Raw genomic sequence first — 17,144 nt, forward strand, 5'->3', positions numbered from 1 at the left:
GTGCTTGTCTGAAGAATAATAGGCTCTTTCTCACACACCTTAGCTTTTCTATAGCTCAGTTCTTCCCATTGCTCTTGTGTTTTTCTTTGATTGTCAGGGTTTTTTTTTCAAAGTTTATTTTTTTTTATTATGTAATGCAGAAAATGAACTCTGGCCTCCCTAATATAAGAGTCCATCAGGTCTAAGAAGAGATGGTAGAAACAGCCTACAGCCTGGCAGGTGCTGCTTTGGCAAAGACTTGTTTCCAATCATCCCAGCCAGAGTGTTTCTAGGTTTGCATCCCCAGATTCTTCCCCACCCAGTTTCAATAGCTGAAATGCAACCATGTCTTCCAAACACCAATTTGTGTGCCACATCCCAAATACAGCATTTTTCAAAGGTTCATTCTTTTACCTGTTCTTTCCACCCCATAAACAGAATGATCTGTTTGTAAGTGTGCATGATGAACACAGATACGCTTCCAACTGAGAATTTTTTTTATTCTAAATATTTGTTCAAATAGTACCAGACAATTTGAAATCAATAAACTGTGTCGAGTGGTGAGGGCTGCTGCTGTTGGAGAAATGACTAACATGTGTTGGGTGGGGGTGCCATGCCACCGGGCTGCCTGACTCTACCCATGAAGGACAATTTGTGATCTCAATCCTTTACATCAACTACAAACACCAGCCACGGTTACAACTGTTCAAAACTACTCTCTCAACTAGTTCAGACCATGGGGACTAAAAAGGTGAAATGTGACTCCCCCCACCCCAAGGCCTGGGAGCGCCGCGTACCTAAGCTCGGCTGGAGAATTCTACAGATATACACATAAATACATTAAGACGAGGATAAATAATCAGGGAAACGAAATGACTCGCTTCAAATAATAAATACAGATATTTCAGTCCGTTGCAATCCTTTAAGGAAGGGAGGAGGAGTATATAAATTAAAGGTCTCCAAAACTAAGCTAGACGCGGGCCAGGCCCAGGATTCTCCAGACTCAGTCCCTCAGTACACGCCGCGGATGCATCTCGGACTTACCTTCAGGGACACCATTACCAGATTAGAGTCCCTCTGTCCGCAGTCTATGGCACTGTCAGGCTTAAGGGGAGGATCCTTGCTTGCGGCAGATTTATGGCGAGTCACCCCAAAGGTGGACGCGAGGGGAGGGGGGAAAAGCCCGCTGGAGGCCCGAGACTCGGGAGGTAGCGCCGGGCCGGAGCGGGGAGAAGGTTTCCCCCCACCCAACTGCCTCCATCCCCACCCCACCCCCATCACCAAACACGAGAGGTATAGAGTTCGGGTCTGTGGGGCGACCGCTACAGATGTGTCAGTTTGGGGGCCTCCGGCAGGCGTCCCTGAGACGAGTGATGGGCCGAGAGATCTGTGTAGGTGGGATGAGGGTCGCACGGTCCGTGGTGATGGTTGCCGGGGATTTGCGCGGCGCAGCTGTAGTCCACGCTGGCCGAGGACGGGTGCGAGAGATGGCCCAGGTTGAACACGGGCCCGGATGCGGGCGCCATGGAGTCGACGAAGTTGCCGCCCACGTACACCGGGCTACCCTGCAGGTTGGCGCTGGCGAAGCCTCCGCCGTTGCTCGCCATGGGGTGGGGCTCGAACTCGGGCGCCGCGTAGCGCTTCTGCTGGGGCAGGCAGCTGCTGAGCGGCGCCGTGTAGGCGGCCAGGCCGTACATATTGGGCTGCGATTTGGCGAAAGCGGGCGGCGAGGGCGCATCGTAGGCCAGGCCGGGCACCGGAGGCAGCTGGCCCGAGTAGGCCACGTGGCCCGCCGCGCCGCCCAGGGGTGGGCTGCGCTCCGGAGACTGACCAGCCGGAGAGTGCAGGATGCCCTTGGCCTTCTGGTCCTTCTTGTACTTCATGCGCCGGTTCTGGAACCAGATCTTGATCTGGCGCTCGGTGAGGTTCAGCAGGTTGGCCATCTCCACGCGGCGCGGCCGGCACAGGTAGCGGTTGAAGTGGAACTCCTTCTCCAGCTCCACCAGCTGCGCGCTCGTGTATGCCGTGCGCACCCGCTTGGACGCCGGGCCCGGCGGGCTCTTGTCCTCACAGCTCTCGCCTAGGCAGAAGGGTGAGAGGACACAGACAAGGCGCTGAACAAGGAGTAGGGAGGCTCAAGACTGCAGAAGGGTGCTTTCCCTGGCTTCCTTTTCCTCCACCCCTTCCAATCCTGGCTGGGAGTTGGAAAAGAGCATTTGTGAGGGGAGATTTTAAGAATAAATTCACTCTCCCCACCCACCCACTCACTCACTCGAAGCCTACCTGTCAGTAGCACCCGCAACCTTCGTCTGCCTTCAGAGGTAGAATTTACTGCATCCTAGTCCTTCATCTCATCTCAACCAAGGGGCCATGGAGGAATTCACTGAGAGGCTAGGAGCAGCTGCTGAGCCCCCACCCTAAAACAGGACTAGACTTCTGTGAGCACTCCTCCCAACCTCTGCTGGTGGTGTGGGAGGGCAGTTCCACCACGCCTTGCTTGCAGGCTCCTGGGCCAAGCTCCCCAGGGAGTGAAGAATAGGGGTAGGGTTCTTGGCACCTACTCCAGTACAGCTGCTCCCCCAAACAGGGAAGTGATAAACATCCCCAAATGAAGATTCTGCCCTAGGGTTTTAAGGGGTTCCAAGGCCGGGCTGGAAGCGTGTGGAGTATGGAAATGCTAGGAGCAGCAACCTCAACAAGGCTTCACCTCCTCCACTGCCACTTCTCAGCTGCTTGTCCACTCCCTCCCTGGGAAGACAAATGGATCTCTCCTGGGAGGGAGGGCCTGCGCCTGAGCTGAGGAGGGAGGGGCAGGAAAAGGAGCTTGGAGGCCTGGAGATGGCCCCCCACCCCCCAGGAGCAGTAGTTCAGGGAGCATCTAGCAGACCAGAGACCTGGTAACAAGCCACATCCCAGGCCTCAAACTAGGCCTGGCCCTGCAGCATGTTCATCTCTATGAAAATGAATCCCATCCAAGAACACTAGGCCAGAAAATCTCAAGAGCCAAGCAGCCTGAGCAGAAAGAAGGAATGGACATCAGCAGTCCATGGCCGTGGCCACATTTGTTCACACATCCGGGATGGACCTAGAGAAGACCTTTTCAACTTTAGGGTCCCCCCTTCCACAGAGAAGCAGGGCATGCACTCCCTGTTACAGAGTCATCTGAGCAAGAGAATTGGACTGGCATGGGCCAATCTTGTGGTTTTCCCTAGTATTACCTGGAGTCAGACTGGTTGGGTTCAAATCCACAACTGTGCAATTCTATGGATCTTGGACAAATGAGGATGTTATCCCATTACTACTTATGTTTTGTGAAATTAGATAAATTAAGTAGATAATTGAGCATGGCTCTTTTGCTTTTTTTAAGGTTTTGTGTGTGTGTGTGTGTGTTGTTTGGTTTTGGTTTTTGTCTTATAAGACAGGATATCTCTATGTATCCCAGACTGGCCTGGAACTATGTAGCCCAGGCTGGCCTTGAACTCAAGATACTTCTGCAACACCTCCCAACTGTTGAGATTATAGGTGTCTGTTGGGTGGAAGAGGAAGCTGAGTTACAACACCCAAGACAGCAGATAATATGTCAACATAAGGAACAGCTTTCTATAATAAACATGAGTCATCCCTAGCAATGGCCCCAGCAATGAAAGTGAGCAAGGGCAGGAATCCAATCAGAATGGATGTTTCTTCAGGACTAGGAATTTGGATATATGGCCTCCAAGGTTGCCCTTCCAGCCTTGAGTCTCTTGGTTCCTGAGTAATTGGGTAGTCCTGGGGACAGTCTGAAAGGGAGATGGTCTAGGAGTGACCCATTCAGAGAACTACCTGCAGTGGTACAGCTGTTCTTCTGCTTGGAGTTCTGTCGAGACTCTTTCATCCACGGGAAGATCTGCTTGCTAATGGTGGCTGAAGAGCTAGAAGCATTGGGCCCACCCTTGGTCTTCTTGGCAGGCACTCCACCTCCAGGATTGGTGGGCGAGGATGGGGGCAGGGTGGGCGGTGGAGGAGGGGGTTGTGGTGGCTGCTGCTCCGAGTTCAGACCAGGAGGCTGGCTGCCACCACCCCCGCCCTGGCTATTCCCAGTGCCAGGGCGCATGCAGCTGCCATTGAGTTCAGCCCCCTTGTGGGCTGGGGCTCGAAGGGGTGCAGCACTCTGGATGGAGCAGGCAGAACCTGGATAGTCACTGTCCAGGGAGTTGGTGGCAGCAGTAGGAGGGTAAGGCTGGTGGGGGTTGCTGTAGCCATAAGTGTCAGTGGCTTTGCTATAGCCGTAGCCTCCAAAGAGTCCTGGGTTTTCATAGTATGCCGCCTTCTGCATGGTGTACTCAGGAAGCTCCAGGGCCTGCTGACCCTGCTCAAATAACATTGACTACCACCACGGTGTCCTTCACCACCACGTCTGTGTCTGCTGAATCCTGAGAAAGCTGGTTCAGCCCCCTGGCTCCAGGTGACCTGCCAACAAGAAAAGTGAGAGGCTCCAGAGGGACTGTCATTGGCAAGACCAGTCAATATAGGAGTACTAACCCAGGCTCTTTGCTTCCCACCCACATCGTGGTGGGGGGGTAGGGTGGGCAAGGTTCTGGAGTTGGGCTTTAATGAAGGTCAGCTCATGTGTGTGAACTCTTGAAAAAGTTAGAAGGAAATTCTAAGTGCAAGTAAAGGCCATTCCTGTTCTGAACTCCCCCATCTCTAGATTCTCTTAGAGAATTTTCTTTCTCCAAGATTATTAATACAACTTGTTTTTTGTAGTTTTTCAAGGTAGAGTCTTGCTCTAGCCCAGGTTGACCTGGAGTTCACTATGTAGTCTCAGGCTGGCCTTGAACTCACAGTGATCCTCTTACCTAGGCCTCCCAAGTGCTGGGATCAAAGGCATGTGACCATGCCCAGACTAACAGAACTTGAACTTTTATGGCTTCATATATTTCACTGGGTGAGTCACCCCTGACCTGAGAACTCTTTACAGATAAGGATTATTTCCTAGTGATCCACATATTCCTAACATCCAGTACAATGTCCTGCCTGGAGTAAGGGCAATAAATAAATGGTTATTGAATAGATGGTGCATGGATGAAGGAATGAGTGAATGGATGAATGAGTCACAGTCAGTATTTGAATAACCCTAATTTTGATTTGTTTGGTGCTGGACATTAACCTGTGCATGCTTAGTAACATGCTTAGCATAGTTTAGTACCCTCAGCTATATTCCTAATCCTAGTGTTTTGATGGGCAAAAGCAAGACCTATTCCACACTCAGAACTGCCAAAGCTTCCCCCTAAAGTATCTCCCCATTCCCCACCTTGAAAATCACAGCGTCTTTCATGAAGACCCAGACTGTCCACTTTGAGAAGAAAAAGCGAGACTCCACACAAGTTAGTTCTGTGGATGAGAACTGTGAAATTGACAACTTAGAAAACTAGATGATAAGAAGCAAAAGGAAACTTCAAGGTTTCCAGACACAAGGCTAAGTAAAAGTCTTCCTTTCATCTGCATTTTTCTACACCCTTTCCTTTGTCCTCCCACTGCTTTTAAAAAGGATGTCACTGAAAATGGGTGAAGGAAGTTAGATTTTGAGATGCATGTCGTGTGGGTGAATGGTGAATGCTTTTATATTATAACTTTATCATTTTCCCTTGAATCTTTACATAAATAGATATTATTATTGACCTCTGCTCTGGACCATCTATTCCACCCCACCTCCCACCCGACCCACAACCAATGAGAAAAGCTCTTGTGACATGATGAATGGACCCAGAATTAGAAAAAGGAGAGAGAGGGGGGGAAAAAAAACCACACAAGACAAATTCTACCTCTTTTGTATCCCCTGACTCTTCATGGGGTGTGCTCTTCCCACCCTCCTCCCTCCTTCTGAAAGGCTCCTAAGGAGTTAAAGTATAACTAATATCATTCAATCACTTTTGTCTGTTTGATAAAGAAAGCTCACAGGTCAGCTGTCTGGTCTTAATTCTTGGTCTCATTATTTAGGCAAAACTCTTTTCCAGAGGCCCTCTCTGGCTTCTATGAGGGTCATCCTGATGGACCACACTATGCAGCTTACATGACCATTCCAACTGGAACACGGAAAGCAAAACCACTTCTGTGAGACCTTATTTTCACCTCCACTTAAAAAAAAAAAAAAGCCTAACCAACTAAAAATTTTTTCAGTTAGCTTTTGCTTGATAGTATTGTTTCCCATCTTGTTTTAGAATAATATAAGTAAATATGCCATTTAATGTGGTGAAAGACAGGCCTTTTTGAAGGGGTTGTTCTAATACTAATATAATTGTTGTAAGGATTGTTTCTAGTAGGGCACATAAATGTATGATGTTAGGATGTCGACCTAACAAAGCTACACTAATTCTTTCTTTTGGTTAATCTTCAGTATCATTCTCTGACTGGTAAAGTTACTAAGTATCAAGCGGAAAGCTGAATTCTCACCCTGTGACTAGCAGTTCGGTGTGTTTACCCCCTTGACCAAAGAACCTGGCACACTGGCTTGGTTAACTTTCAGAGCTTCTGTAGAATCCCTGCTCTCAGCCTGGAACCCTGCCTCCCTCTGGGTGTCTAAATGGTCATGTCAAACACTGAGACCACCAGAACTGGCTGCTACTTCTGTCATTCCACTGACAACTGTGGAAGCAGGCCACAGCCCTCCAACCTCCCAAGCTGCTCGAATTTATCTTGAAAGGTCGAGCTTCCACATTGAAGCAGCTTCTTGGGGTCTACAGGACAGAGGGCTTTCCATACTTGTTCCTGTCGCATAGACCTAGGAAAGCTCTGGGTCAGGACCCAAAGGTACAAATACTGGTTAGCTTCCTGAGCGACTGGCATGCTCCTCTGTCTGTTTACACGGTCTTGAGGAATTTCCAGGCCTACTCCATGGTGATCCCACTACCATAATGTCCATTTCTCCACAAGCAAGGGTAGCTCCTCTTCTGCCCTCACTGGAAACGACTTTGCAGCTCCCCCCAAAAATACAGTGCCCCAAAGAAGCCCCTCTCCTATAGCAAATCTGAGAATATTGTTACAAAACTGGCTTTAAGGGAGGAAAAAAGAGACTTATTTCTTTCCAGAAATCCCAACTCCTTGTGAACTCTGCTTGAACCTAAAAAGCAGGACTGGGTCATAAATCATTTGGACAATGGTCAACTGTTCGGTGGCTCATCTTTTCCATCACCCACCACCACCACTTTTTTTTAAGGCTTTCTTTTCTCACCCTTTGGTACCTTTTCTCATTTGAGTTCCAAAATCCAAATGCCTTGGGGGTGCTGAAGACAGCTTGGGCGGGGGTGAGGGGGAGCGGTTGAGCAGGATTGGCATTTTTGGAAGTTCTCTGTGGCCCTTTCCTCTTCCCCACCCCTCCAGCGGACGGAGCAGCCAGTCAACCCCCTCCAGCGCATCCCCTGCTCCTCTTGGGGAAGGGGCGCCAAACGGGACTGCCTAGTCTTTCCCCAAGCCCCTGGAAGTTACCCAATTCAACTTGGAGGCTTAACCGCAGGCCCGGAAGACCCTGGCCAAACGGTCTGTAGCCGGGAGGAAGGCATCCTTCCTCCGAGCTACCTTCACCGGCTCCAGGGCCCTGCTGGCTCTCCTAGCTCGCCTTGTCTCCGAAGCAGTGGAGCCGTGATACTTGTTCACTGCACTTAATTCTACCCAGGATCAATACCTAATATGATACCGAATAAATAAAAGGCGCTCGCAGCGGCCAGGGGACGGGGTTATTAAGCAGCTGGAGCTCTCACGGTGCATATCAATGCACCTGTCATTGTGGTTTGTAACAAAATTTATGACTGCGACCAAAGCTGCAGTAAACGCTTCAGTAAGGAATGAAAAGAAAAACACTTCCCAAGACCCGGCACTTTTCAGAAGTGGAAAGCAGGCTCCGCGTAGGAGGCAGCGCAGCAAAAGAATTCCCTACTCCGCACTTTTCCCGCTCGCGCGCTTTTCCGCGCGCCGCAGCAGCGGGATCGTATATAAAGTGGCCGCCGCGCTGCTGGGGCCCGAGGCGGAGGAGACGCGCCGGCCTCGCCCAGGCCCGAAGACCTGCCGCCCGCCCAGGCCTCCGGCGCGGGGCGGCTCCACGGACGCGCAGAGACCGGCCCGGCGCTCGCCCGCTCGTCCGCGGTGGTCGCAGGGAGGCTTGGGCTGGAAGGGGGCGACCGCACCGGGCTGTGTTCGGCATGGCAACGGTAGTAAATGGCGGTGGGAAACCCTGCTCAAGTGGGGGGCGATGGAGCGCTGCTGGCACCCGTTACTCTCAAAATTCTGAGGTTCAAGCGGCTATCCCCCAGCCCAGCTATTCTCCCTTCCAGGACGAAAGCCAGAACATTTCGGTTAAGTCACTGGAACCGACCAACTCTACTCCTCTCCCTGATGGTTTTGAAAAGCCTTCTATTGCGGGGTTGCTGGGAAGAGAATGTATTTGCCATTTGCCCACATTCTACTGGTTTCCGAACCTGAGCCTCTTCTGTCCTAGCTGTCCTTTCTAAATCACTCTTGTGTAGGCCCGGATAACACAGTACTGTAACGCACCCTGCATTTAAGTTACTGGGATCGCCCTATTAAAGCGCCATAAATTTGAAGGCCGCTGATCGGTCATCATGGAACAGGCGGCCGTTCACACCGAGGTGATTCACTTCAAAGCCGCCCTTTGTTTTATGTCTTGATGTATGCGTCCTGAGATGGCCACCTTGAGTTGCAGGGGAAATGGAAAGGTCCTGGAAATTACTAATTTAAATCACCCCACTCACCACAATTTTGTATGTGTGTGTGTTCTTGAATTGTGTCTTTCTTTTCGTAGGCTCTTCGGTTTCTTTTGATATTCTGTGGAGGAGGAGGATCTGGAACAAAATGGAAAACTCTATAGCAGCCGGTTCTTTCTTTCTTTCTTTCTTTTAAACCAACATATGACTGAAGACTCAGAGGAAAGACTTTATCCCCTTTAAGGGTGTAATAATCAATGTGGCTATTGTATGTGGTGCCTGCAAACATTCCAGACGTCTTCTTCCCGGCAGAATGCAGTTGGCTCCTGGGGAGCTGGAGGACAAAATCCTTGTTGGGGTAGGGAAGGGGAGATCCTGGACTGGAAGAAAAGGCCTGATCCTCTGGTCAGGAGGTGAGCCAAATGGGTTAGCAGGGCAAGGTAAGCGCTGGATGGAGCTGAGAGGAAAGCTACAATTTAAGGCATCTGGAAAGGAGGGTGAATATATAGGGACACCTGGATGGATTCTACTTGGGCTGTGGAATGGGCCTGAGTGAAAAGGGAGCTGTTTCTTGGTTTGTACATTACCTCTCTATATCAGGAAGTTTCCCAGATTTATTCCAGTGAGTGCCCACTGCATTCTGGGTCAGGTATACCCACTTTGGATTAGGCTATAAACCGTCTGAGGAACCTGACAGCCTTACCCACCTCCACCCCAAAACAAAGCCTAACCAGCAGCTCCCCACCATGGCTGCTCAGCGGGTGCTGGCCCCTGGTCAGGTGAAAGGAAAGAGACACAATCTTTCTCTTGCATCTGCCCTGTGCAATTTGTCGACTCAGTAGTTTGCAAACACTAAACTGCACCAGGGAAAGCCCCACACAAAGCGTTGGGGGCGCTTCTAAAGACTAGAGAGCACAGCCATAAGCCTTTGAAGTGACCTTTGGCTTGAGATGCAATAACTCACCCCTTAATGAACACCCAACGGAAGCGCCTCAGAGAGATCCCAGCCTGGTAGGGCTCCTAACTTTGCCGCCTGGGTTTCAGCTTCCCAGATGACCCAGGTCTGGGGGAGGCATACCATTTGCCAACCTCCCACCCTCCACCCAGCTTGGCTGGGCCTGGCCCTGAGGGTGGAGCAAGGGAGAGGCAAGCTAGATGCTCAAACCCATGGCCCCAATCCCAAGGCAACTTTATATACTACATTTGCATGGGCGGACATCAACTTCAGCGGCTTATTTTTAAAAACAAAATATTTTTGGAAAAGGCTCCTCTAGAAGTAAGAGCATACCCTCAGAGGAACAGTTGAGAAGCCACTTAGAGCTGTGGATCCTCCCCCCCCCCCCCCCCGCCACCCCAACAACACATCTAACTAGATTTTGTTTTCCAGGCGCGGAGGAAGGAACAGGGTAAGTTTGTGCCTGAGCTTTCTGCTGTGTGTGGTGTGCTTTGAGTTCTAGGCTTAGGGGTCTTGGGAAGTAGAAAGAGCTGAGGACCCCAAGTTAGCTAAAGTTGGGCCATAAGAACCCCCCACACACACACACACACAAACCTCAGTGCCTTCTCCTGGGCTCCATCCCCTGCCCATCCGCTATGTATCATTGGCCCAACTTTGGCTTTCCGGATCCTCCAAATCGAGGCTCTTCCCCATCAGTTCTAATAAGCTTTCACAGCCAGAGAGTAGGGGAGCAGAAGGAAGAGAGTTCTGTGGGTAAGCTGTCAGGACGAGGTGGCTCTGGGCACTCTGGGCACCATACCCCAGTTCCCAGCAGCACCCCAGGAAAACTCTTTAGGATAGGGCCTTGGTAAGGATTATTGAAATTTTCGGGGAAGTTATAAGTGAGTGCTCCATGGGGCCAAATGAAATGCTGCTTGCAGTAATTGGATTCAGCTGACTAAGCTGCCAGGCTTGCAGCTCCAAGGCAGCCAGCAAAGAAAAATGTCCACCGACTTCAAATTCTGATGGAGCCAAGTACAGCTGATTGACAAAACAACTTTCTTGCTGTCCTTTGATGAAGAGGACCCTGGGAAACCAGTCCTCCCACTGGGGCCGGTCCCAACATAAATACAGAGAGTGTGTCTTGATTTCTGAGTCCCTTCCTCAGGTACCAGTCCGGTCCAGTCAGGTTCAGTAGCTTTCCCCCCTCACTTCAGGCTCAAAGTCACTGACTCTGGCCTTGGTGGAGAAAGACCTAGGATGGTTTTCCCTTTCCACTCCCAGCCTGGAGCCATGAGGATGAGTAAACAAAAGAATAGGTGGGATGTGGCAATCAAGATGATTTTAGCTTTTACTCTGGATTCTTTGGGGGAGAAGGACCCAGAAACACTAAGCCAGTTCTCTGTCATCATAGTAATGTAGGGTTCTACACTGGTGAGAGAGCAGTCTCATAGAGAAGTCTCTCAAACTCTTCAAGGTAGTTTGGGGGTTCTTTTGAATTTGGGGCCATTTTAACTATCAATAACAACAACAACAAAAAATACAACAGCAAGAGGTAAAGGCTGAGTGTGTGGAGCTGGCTCCCAGAACAATGCAAGGAGCTGGCTGACCACTGAGTTTATTTTAAATACATATAAATCAGCCCGCCTGCACCTAGTCCAGCAGCCTGGGACACGGGGGTTAATATGATGCTCCATCTTACTTTGGCAATGACAGTGTAAAAAAAAAAAGTTTCTTTTTATTCATTTCATTTTCAGCCCATTCTCATAACTGAACACTTTACGTTCAAAATACTAACTCCAGCCCCCAGACCCACTCACCATACCCCTTCCTCAAACCACCACCCTCCATGCTGCCAGCCACCCTCCAAGCCTGGCAAGGTAGTGTCCTCCTAACCTTTTGGTAGGCGGGGGATGTCCCCACAAAGCGAATCTCCTTACGATTAATCACCGTCCTCGATGTATATGTGGAAGTGTATCTAGTTCTACGCGGGCTGCCTCACCAATTGGCAATAATCAAGATCACAGATTACACAAAATAAATCATATTTAGTATCCCGCTCAGGGCAGCAAGCAGCCCCGTGCCCAAAGATTTCCATTTTGTCATGCAATTGCTTACCTGGGTCCCAATTTATCATCAACCTGGTGTCCTCAGTCGTAGAGTGGGCGCCAGTGGGGGGCAGAGCTAGCCTTCCCCCTTTGTCTGCAGACAACACTGTCCCAACCCTGGTCTTGCGCGCTCGCAGACTCCGCCATATACCCAAGCACACGGAATTCCCGGTAGAACGGAACCAGGCTGAGGTTCAACTACCAATAAACGCAGGAGGAACAAGTCCGTAGTCCCCAAGCTGGCTTCGCCTGCGCTGAGCGCAGGTCGGTCCACCCGCCCGCCGGTCGGCTCCCGGGCCCCGAGCGGCGGCCACTCGCTCCCCCACCCACTCCTGGGTTCCTGCCCAGCCCTCCTAGGCCCCCCCAAAGCTCCGGGTTTGTTTTGCTTTCGGAACGTAGTCCTTTCTGGATTTGGAGAGAGCCCCGGAAACCCCCTCATAGTCGGGAAATACAGACGCTGCCTTCAAATGCGAGCATATTTGTTCACGTGACCCCGAGGGAAGATTGCACTGATTGAGGCTGAAACTTTCACGCCAGCCAGCCCAGGAGTGCAGCCAGGCCTGGGGGCTGGGAGGAGGGGCGCGGGAGGCGTGGGACCCCGGCGGCTTCCCAAGGGCAGGAAAAACCGGTGGGTGACCGAGGGAAAGCTCCCATCCCTCGCAGCTTGGGAACCACTCAGCTAGCACTCGGTGGGATGAGAGTGTCTACCCGCAACGACCTCTGACCCTGGCTAGGCCTTCTGCCAGCCCTGCCAGTGGGCTGGAACTTGTAGACGTTACCTCTCTTAAGGAATCCTTTGGAGAGGGCACGGAGACCTGCGTCCAGGGCTCCCCTAGCCTCTCGCTACTTGACATCTGCCCGCATCCAGGCAAGGTGCCCTCCCCGGAGCCTAGGCCGCTACCCTTGTTCTCACCAAGCACCTAATTTGTGCCACAGTACAGGCTCCTGCCTTAAAGTAGGACGCGCTGGCTCGCGACCCTGGCTGCCACCGTGCCACCATAGGCAGTCCTTACAGCCCTGGCTGGGGGATCCGCAGACTCAGCAGGCAAGCTGCCACTTCTGAGGGATGGGCCCCCCACCCCCGCAAGCCAGCCTGCCAGGGACCCAACGTGACCTCTCTGCGCCCTGAGCATGACACCCAATTTCTTCGAGGTCTGGAACCGCCTAGGTGCCTAACCACTGCCCACCGTGACCAGCGCTTCTCCAGATCTGCGTTGGGCCAATGGAGCCCTCAGACCCAGCCACAGCCAAGCGCTACTTCCCGCTTCCTGCGGCGCCTTCAAGAAGGCGAGCAGGCCTGCGAAATCTGTCGCGGCCGGCCTTACCTGGGGGATAAGGAAATCTCTATTTTAGAAATATTATAGCAGAACAGAACCCTGCCACTCTCCAAGTGGTTGGGTGGAGGGTTGCGGCTTTGATTCTGGATGTTGGAAGAAAAGTTAAGCACCCCTGGGCCTGAGTTATGGCAAGCTCCCATCAGCCTCCCTCAGGCCAGCTGCGCCCCCAAAACCCCACGCTATGGATGATTCTGAATTCGTCTTTCTCTGCTTCTTAGCGGCACCCTCCAAGAAAATGATGCCTTTCGTGGTTGGAAAGGGCTTGAACCAGCGAAAGTACCCCAAAGCCATAAATGAGCACCGACGGGGGGGAGGAGAGAACCCAGAGTTATGAGCACGTCCCAGGCGTAGTGCCGGCCGAAATGAGAGCCCAGTCCTCGTGGGGAGCCCCTCCTTTTGTTCACCTGTCCCAGTTAGAGGCAGGCCCACTCGGGATGCCTCTTGTAGCCCGACTGCGTTGCCCCCACTCCACCTCCACCCAGAGGATCCCGCCCCCAAACCTCCCGCCAGGGGCTGAGCCTGCGGACCCGGCCCCCGAAGCAGTGCTAATCCCTAGCCAAAGAGGGGGGCTGCTTTGCGGGAATTTGTCTTCAGGAAAGGATCTAAGCCTTCTTCAATCGGAGCATATGTTCATAGAGCAATAAACCGGAAAGATTTACAGTCCTCGCCCGGCCCCCAACAGCCTCACACCCTTTCAGGAATTACTTACGATGATTTATCACACCAACCAGGGCAATTGTCACACTGATAAAATAGCCGGGCCGGTGCCCGCCGAGCCCAGGCCTTAGCAGGCTGTTGGTTGCCTGGCCGCCAGCCTGGTTGGGGAGGCTTTTTGTGGGTTCCTTTCTGGGCCTACTAGGGGGATGTCTGGGTGGGTTGCAGTGGGTGGGGTGGGAGAGGACACAATTCTCATTGAGAAAAATGCTAGCAGCTCAGTGAAAGCGCCTGGAATCTGCGCACTGGAGTCACTTGCAAAGCACATAAACATTTGTCATCTTTGAATAATTGAATTAATGTGTTATTGTTTGAATGTATAATTCATAACGGGGGGACTTTGTTTCTGTCCTGACGGGGAAATACACACACACACATACCCCCAAAAAAGAAATGAAATGAAAACATACACACAACCCCCAAACAATCACCACACATCGCCAGTCCCAGCTCGCCGAAATCATCCTCAAAGTCAATGGAGGCTTCACGCAGACACCGGGGGTAAAGAGAGGAATGGAAAGACTGTACTCCCTGACACACAGTCTGGGCTTGGAGCTAGTTGAAGAGAATGCTTGCTACTGCCACAACCTAGGTCGCAAGCAAGCTTGGGGTAAGGGTGGAGTGGCAGCGTGAATTTTGAGGTCGTCACATCTTCTAGGCGCGCCGGGTGAAAGAGGATGAAACGGGACCGAGCCAAAGAAACGGCCTTTTGCAGCTCGCCCAGACCTCCCCAAACACTCCTTGCCCCCGGAGGCCTCCCTTCGCCTGGGACTCTGACGCCAGCCGCAAGAACTTCTTTTCCTTTTGTTTTAGATCTTCAAAAAAAAAAAAAAAATACAAACGCTCAACTAAAGGAGGAAAGAAGGAGAAACTCCTCGCTGGGGTGATGAACAGACCTTGGGGTGGGGAGGGAGGACCGCGGGAGAAGCAACTCGGAAATCATTATCTGTTGGTTAAAACCTGCCTGGGGTAAAATTTCAACTCGATTTTATAGCCTTCTATTATGACGCAAAGAAAAATTTACGACCCTCGCTTGAAAAGAGAGCCGGGGCCTTTTCTCACCGGTTTTAAGAATAGGCGGCAGATGCCATGACAGCGACCATTGTTCCCGGTAGACACAGGCGACCGGGCAACCTCGGCCCGCGTGCGCCAGGCGTGTCCCCAACCGGGCGGGCTTTTTTTTTTTTTTTTTTTATACCAGTCCTGTTGTCTCGGAGCACCCGAGCCCCTCACCCCCCGCACCCCAGCCTCTCTCTCTCTCTCTGTCTCTCTCTCTCCCTCTCTCTCTTTCCATCTCACACACACTCGGCCGCTCTCGGTAATTTTTCATAAGTGCACAGCTTCGCTGAACCAAAGGTCACCATCCAAGCCACTAACAACTTCTCGCCGGCGCGCGGTTCCAAATCAGGAAGCAAAGGCAGCTATTTGTCAACGCTTCTGACAGCTAAGTTCATTAAGGATTTAAATCTGATGAAATAAAAGTCGCCAAAAATATTTACCTGCGGGGCGGGCCGCGCCGGGGCCGGGGCCGGGGTGCAGGCCCGGGGCGCCCGCCGCCGCGGCCCCCCTGGGCGGGCGATGTTCGTGGGATCCTGCACTTTCCGAGTCGGAGAGAGCCCTTTGCGTGGCAGATTAATGACGACTCCGTGTTTCTTAAGGGACGTGCTGAATTAATTATTTCGCCAATCACGTGGTCGGGACTTGTAGAAATCTATTCTTATCATCTTCCTCGCACTTTGAAAATTCTGCGGGTTATGAAAGGCCCTCCCCCGGCTGGCTGCGGGTGAGCCCTGGCCGCCCAGCCCGGCGCGGGGGGCAGGGAGGGCTCCCCAACATGGCCGGCGGGAAGCGCCGTGCGCCCAGAGTCCGATGATGATGATGATGATGATGGACTGGGCTCAGCCAGCTCAGCTAAGGACTCGCTTCCTCCTCATCCCTGCCGGTGGTGACTTCAATACACACCGTATTGATGTATTGGTGGGCACAGAAGGAACCATTAGCCAGAAGACGGGCAGAGGACAATCATAAAATGTGTCGGAATATTTAAACTTCTTTCTGCGCACTTAATACATACACATGTCCACGCGTCTGGGGCGAGCCCTTCCATATATTAAGGACACATGTCTGATTTTATGCATACTGCTCATTTCCTGTCTCAAGTAAGCGTCCCCACCCTCCCCACCCCATCTATTTTAGGACTCCTGTCTTGGCCCCCTCTTAAAGAAAGAGGCCAAGATGTGGAAAAACCCTCTCAATAAAAATGTGCACGATACTTTTTATAGTGAGGAGTGTTTATTGTTGTCTGAAGGGTGGGAGGGGTTGCAGGGAGGAAGGGCAGGTGCTGGAGGCCTCAGTGGAACTGAGCTGCACTGCAAAAGTAGCTGCCCAAGATTACAGGCCAGCCAGGCCCAGGTCAGACCAGAGCAGCCACCAGGCAGCCCCAGCTCAGCTCAGCACCAAGTTTCTCGTACAACAAATCAGAAAGACCTGCTCTGAGAGCTCCAAGACTGATGGGAATCTAGAACTAACCATGGCAGAAAACCAATGTGAAACCCCGCTGTTACCCAGGCGGTAACTTCTGTTTCTTTCAACATATAATTCCCAACACCTTGCAACCTGAATCCAACTTCAAGTTTCCCAGTGCTCATGAAATCTATTAGCTAACTTGGGAATGTGTGGGTAAGGGGGGTGAGGTGGGGTAAATTGTTAAGCCTTGTATTGTTTAACCTTCACACCATAGACATCAAGTAATTGGTGTCTAATTTATTGCAGAAGAAAACAAGATAAAATGTCTATATTGGATGTTAGCTCTCAGAAAACTTAACAAAGAATGCTCTGTCAAGGCACCAAACAGGAGGGAGATTTTACTACAGATTTTATTATTTCAAATATAGATCAACGAATTACATCAAAACTACAGGCAACAATCAGTATAAATAATACTTTAATCAGTGGCAGCAAAACATGGTCAATTCTGTTTCAAAAGCATCTCATGTGAACAGATTCCATGGGGCTGACTGACAATATCATCTCACAACAAAAGGCTTGCAGTGGACAAAGTGAGACTGGATTCAGAGAGCAATGTGGTGCCCCAGCAAACACTCCACTCTGTGCTCCCAGTCACCACCCTAGCACAGGTTTAAAAAAAAACACAAAACATCAAAACAAACACTTCTGGCTCATATTTGGATGAACAAACTGGAAATAAATAATAACAAATGGGCACTAGGGCCTTTCCACGCCTAGCTTTCAGTAGAGCACGTTTCCCAGATGGAGGCTCATTTCCTTCCCTGCCCTAGGTGGCTGGGCTGGAGATGGGGGTGGGGTGGGGGAAGTCTGCCTCTTTCCTTGTCCACTCCTATGGGGCCCAAATGGA

The 17,144-nt window shown here is 51.3% G+C and overlaps 1 protein-coding gene across 10 annotated transcripts in view; it reads right to left on the bottom strand.

Moving 5' to 3' along the window:
- Nucleotides 1-462: 462 nt before the first annotated feature.
- Hoxd3 (homeobox D3) overlaps nucleotides 463-17,144 on the bottom strand; it is a 36,226-nt gene continuing 19,544 nt past the window's right edge. The window contains exons 1-6 of one of the 10 annotated variants that reach the window (XM_045146760.1): nucleotides 11,728-11,961; nucleotides 11,506-11,602; nucleotides 10,225-10,336; nucleotides 8,724-8,813; nucleotides 3,802-4,428; nucleotides 463-2,059 (exon numbers count right to left, since the gene is read on the bottom strand). In XM_045146760.1, coding sequence (XP_045002695.1) covers nucleotides 1,302-2,059; nucleotides 3,802-4,342 — 1,299 coding nt within the window. In that variant the 5' untranslated portion in view covers nucleotides 4,343-4,428; nucleotides 8,724-8,813; nucleotides 10,225-10,336; nucleotides 11,506-11,602; nucleotides 11,728-11,961 and the 3' untranslated portion in view covers nucleotides 463-1,301. Of the gene's footprint in view, nucleotides 2,060-3,801; nucleotides 4,429-5,272; nucleotides 5,293-8,723; nucleotides 8,814-9,639; nucleotides 9,724-10,224; nucleotides 10,655-11,505; nucleotides 11,603-11,727; nucleotides 11,962-15,267; nucleotides 15,287-17,144 lie in introns of those variants that run through there. The other 9 variants (XM_045146762.1, XM_045146763.1, XM_045146759.1 and 6 more) reach the window with 9 other exon arrangements.

This window comes from Jaculus jaculus, chromosome 4, assembly GCF_020740685.1.
Source record: "Jaculus jaculus isolate mJacJac1 chromosome 4, mJacJac1.mat.Y.cur, whole genome shotgun sequence".
Taxonomy (NCBI): Eukaryota; Metazoa; Chordata; class Mammalia; order Rodentia; family Dipodidae; genus Jaculus; species Jaculus jaculus.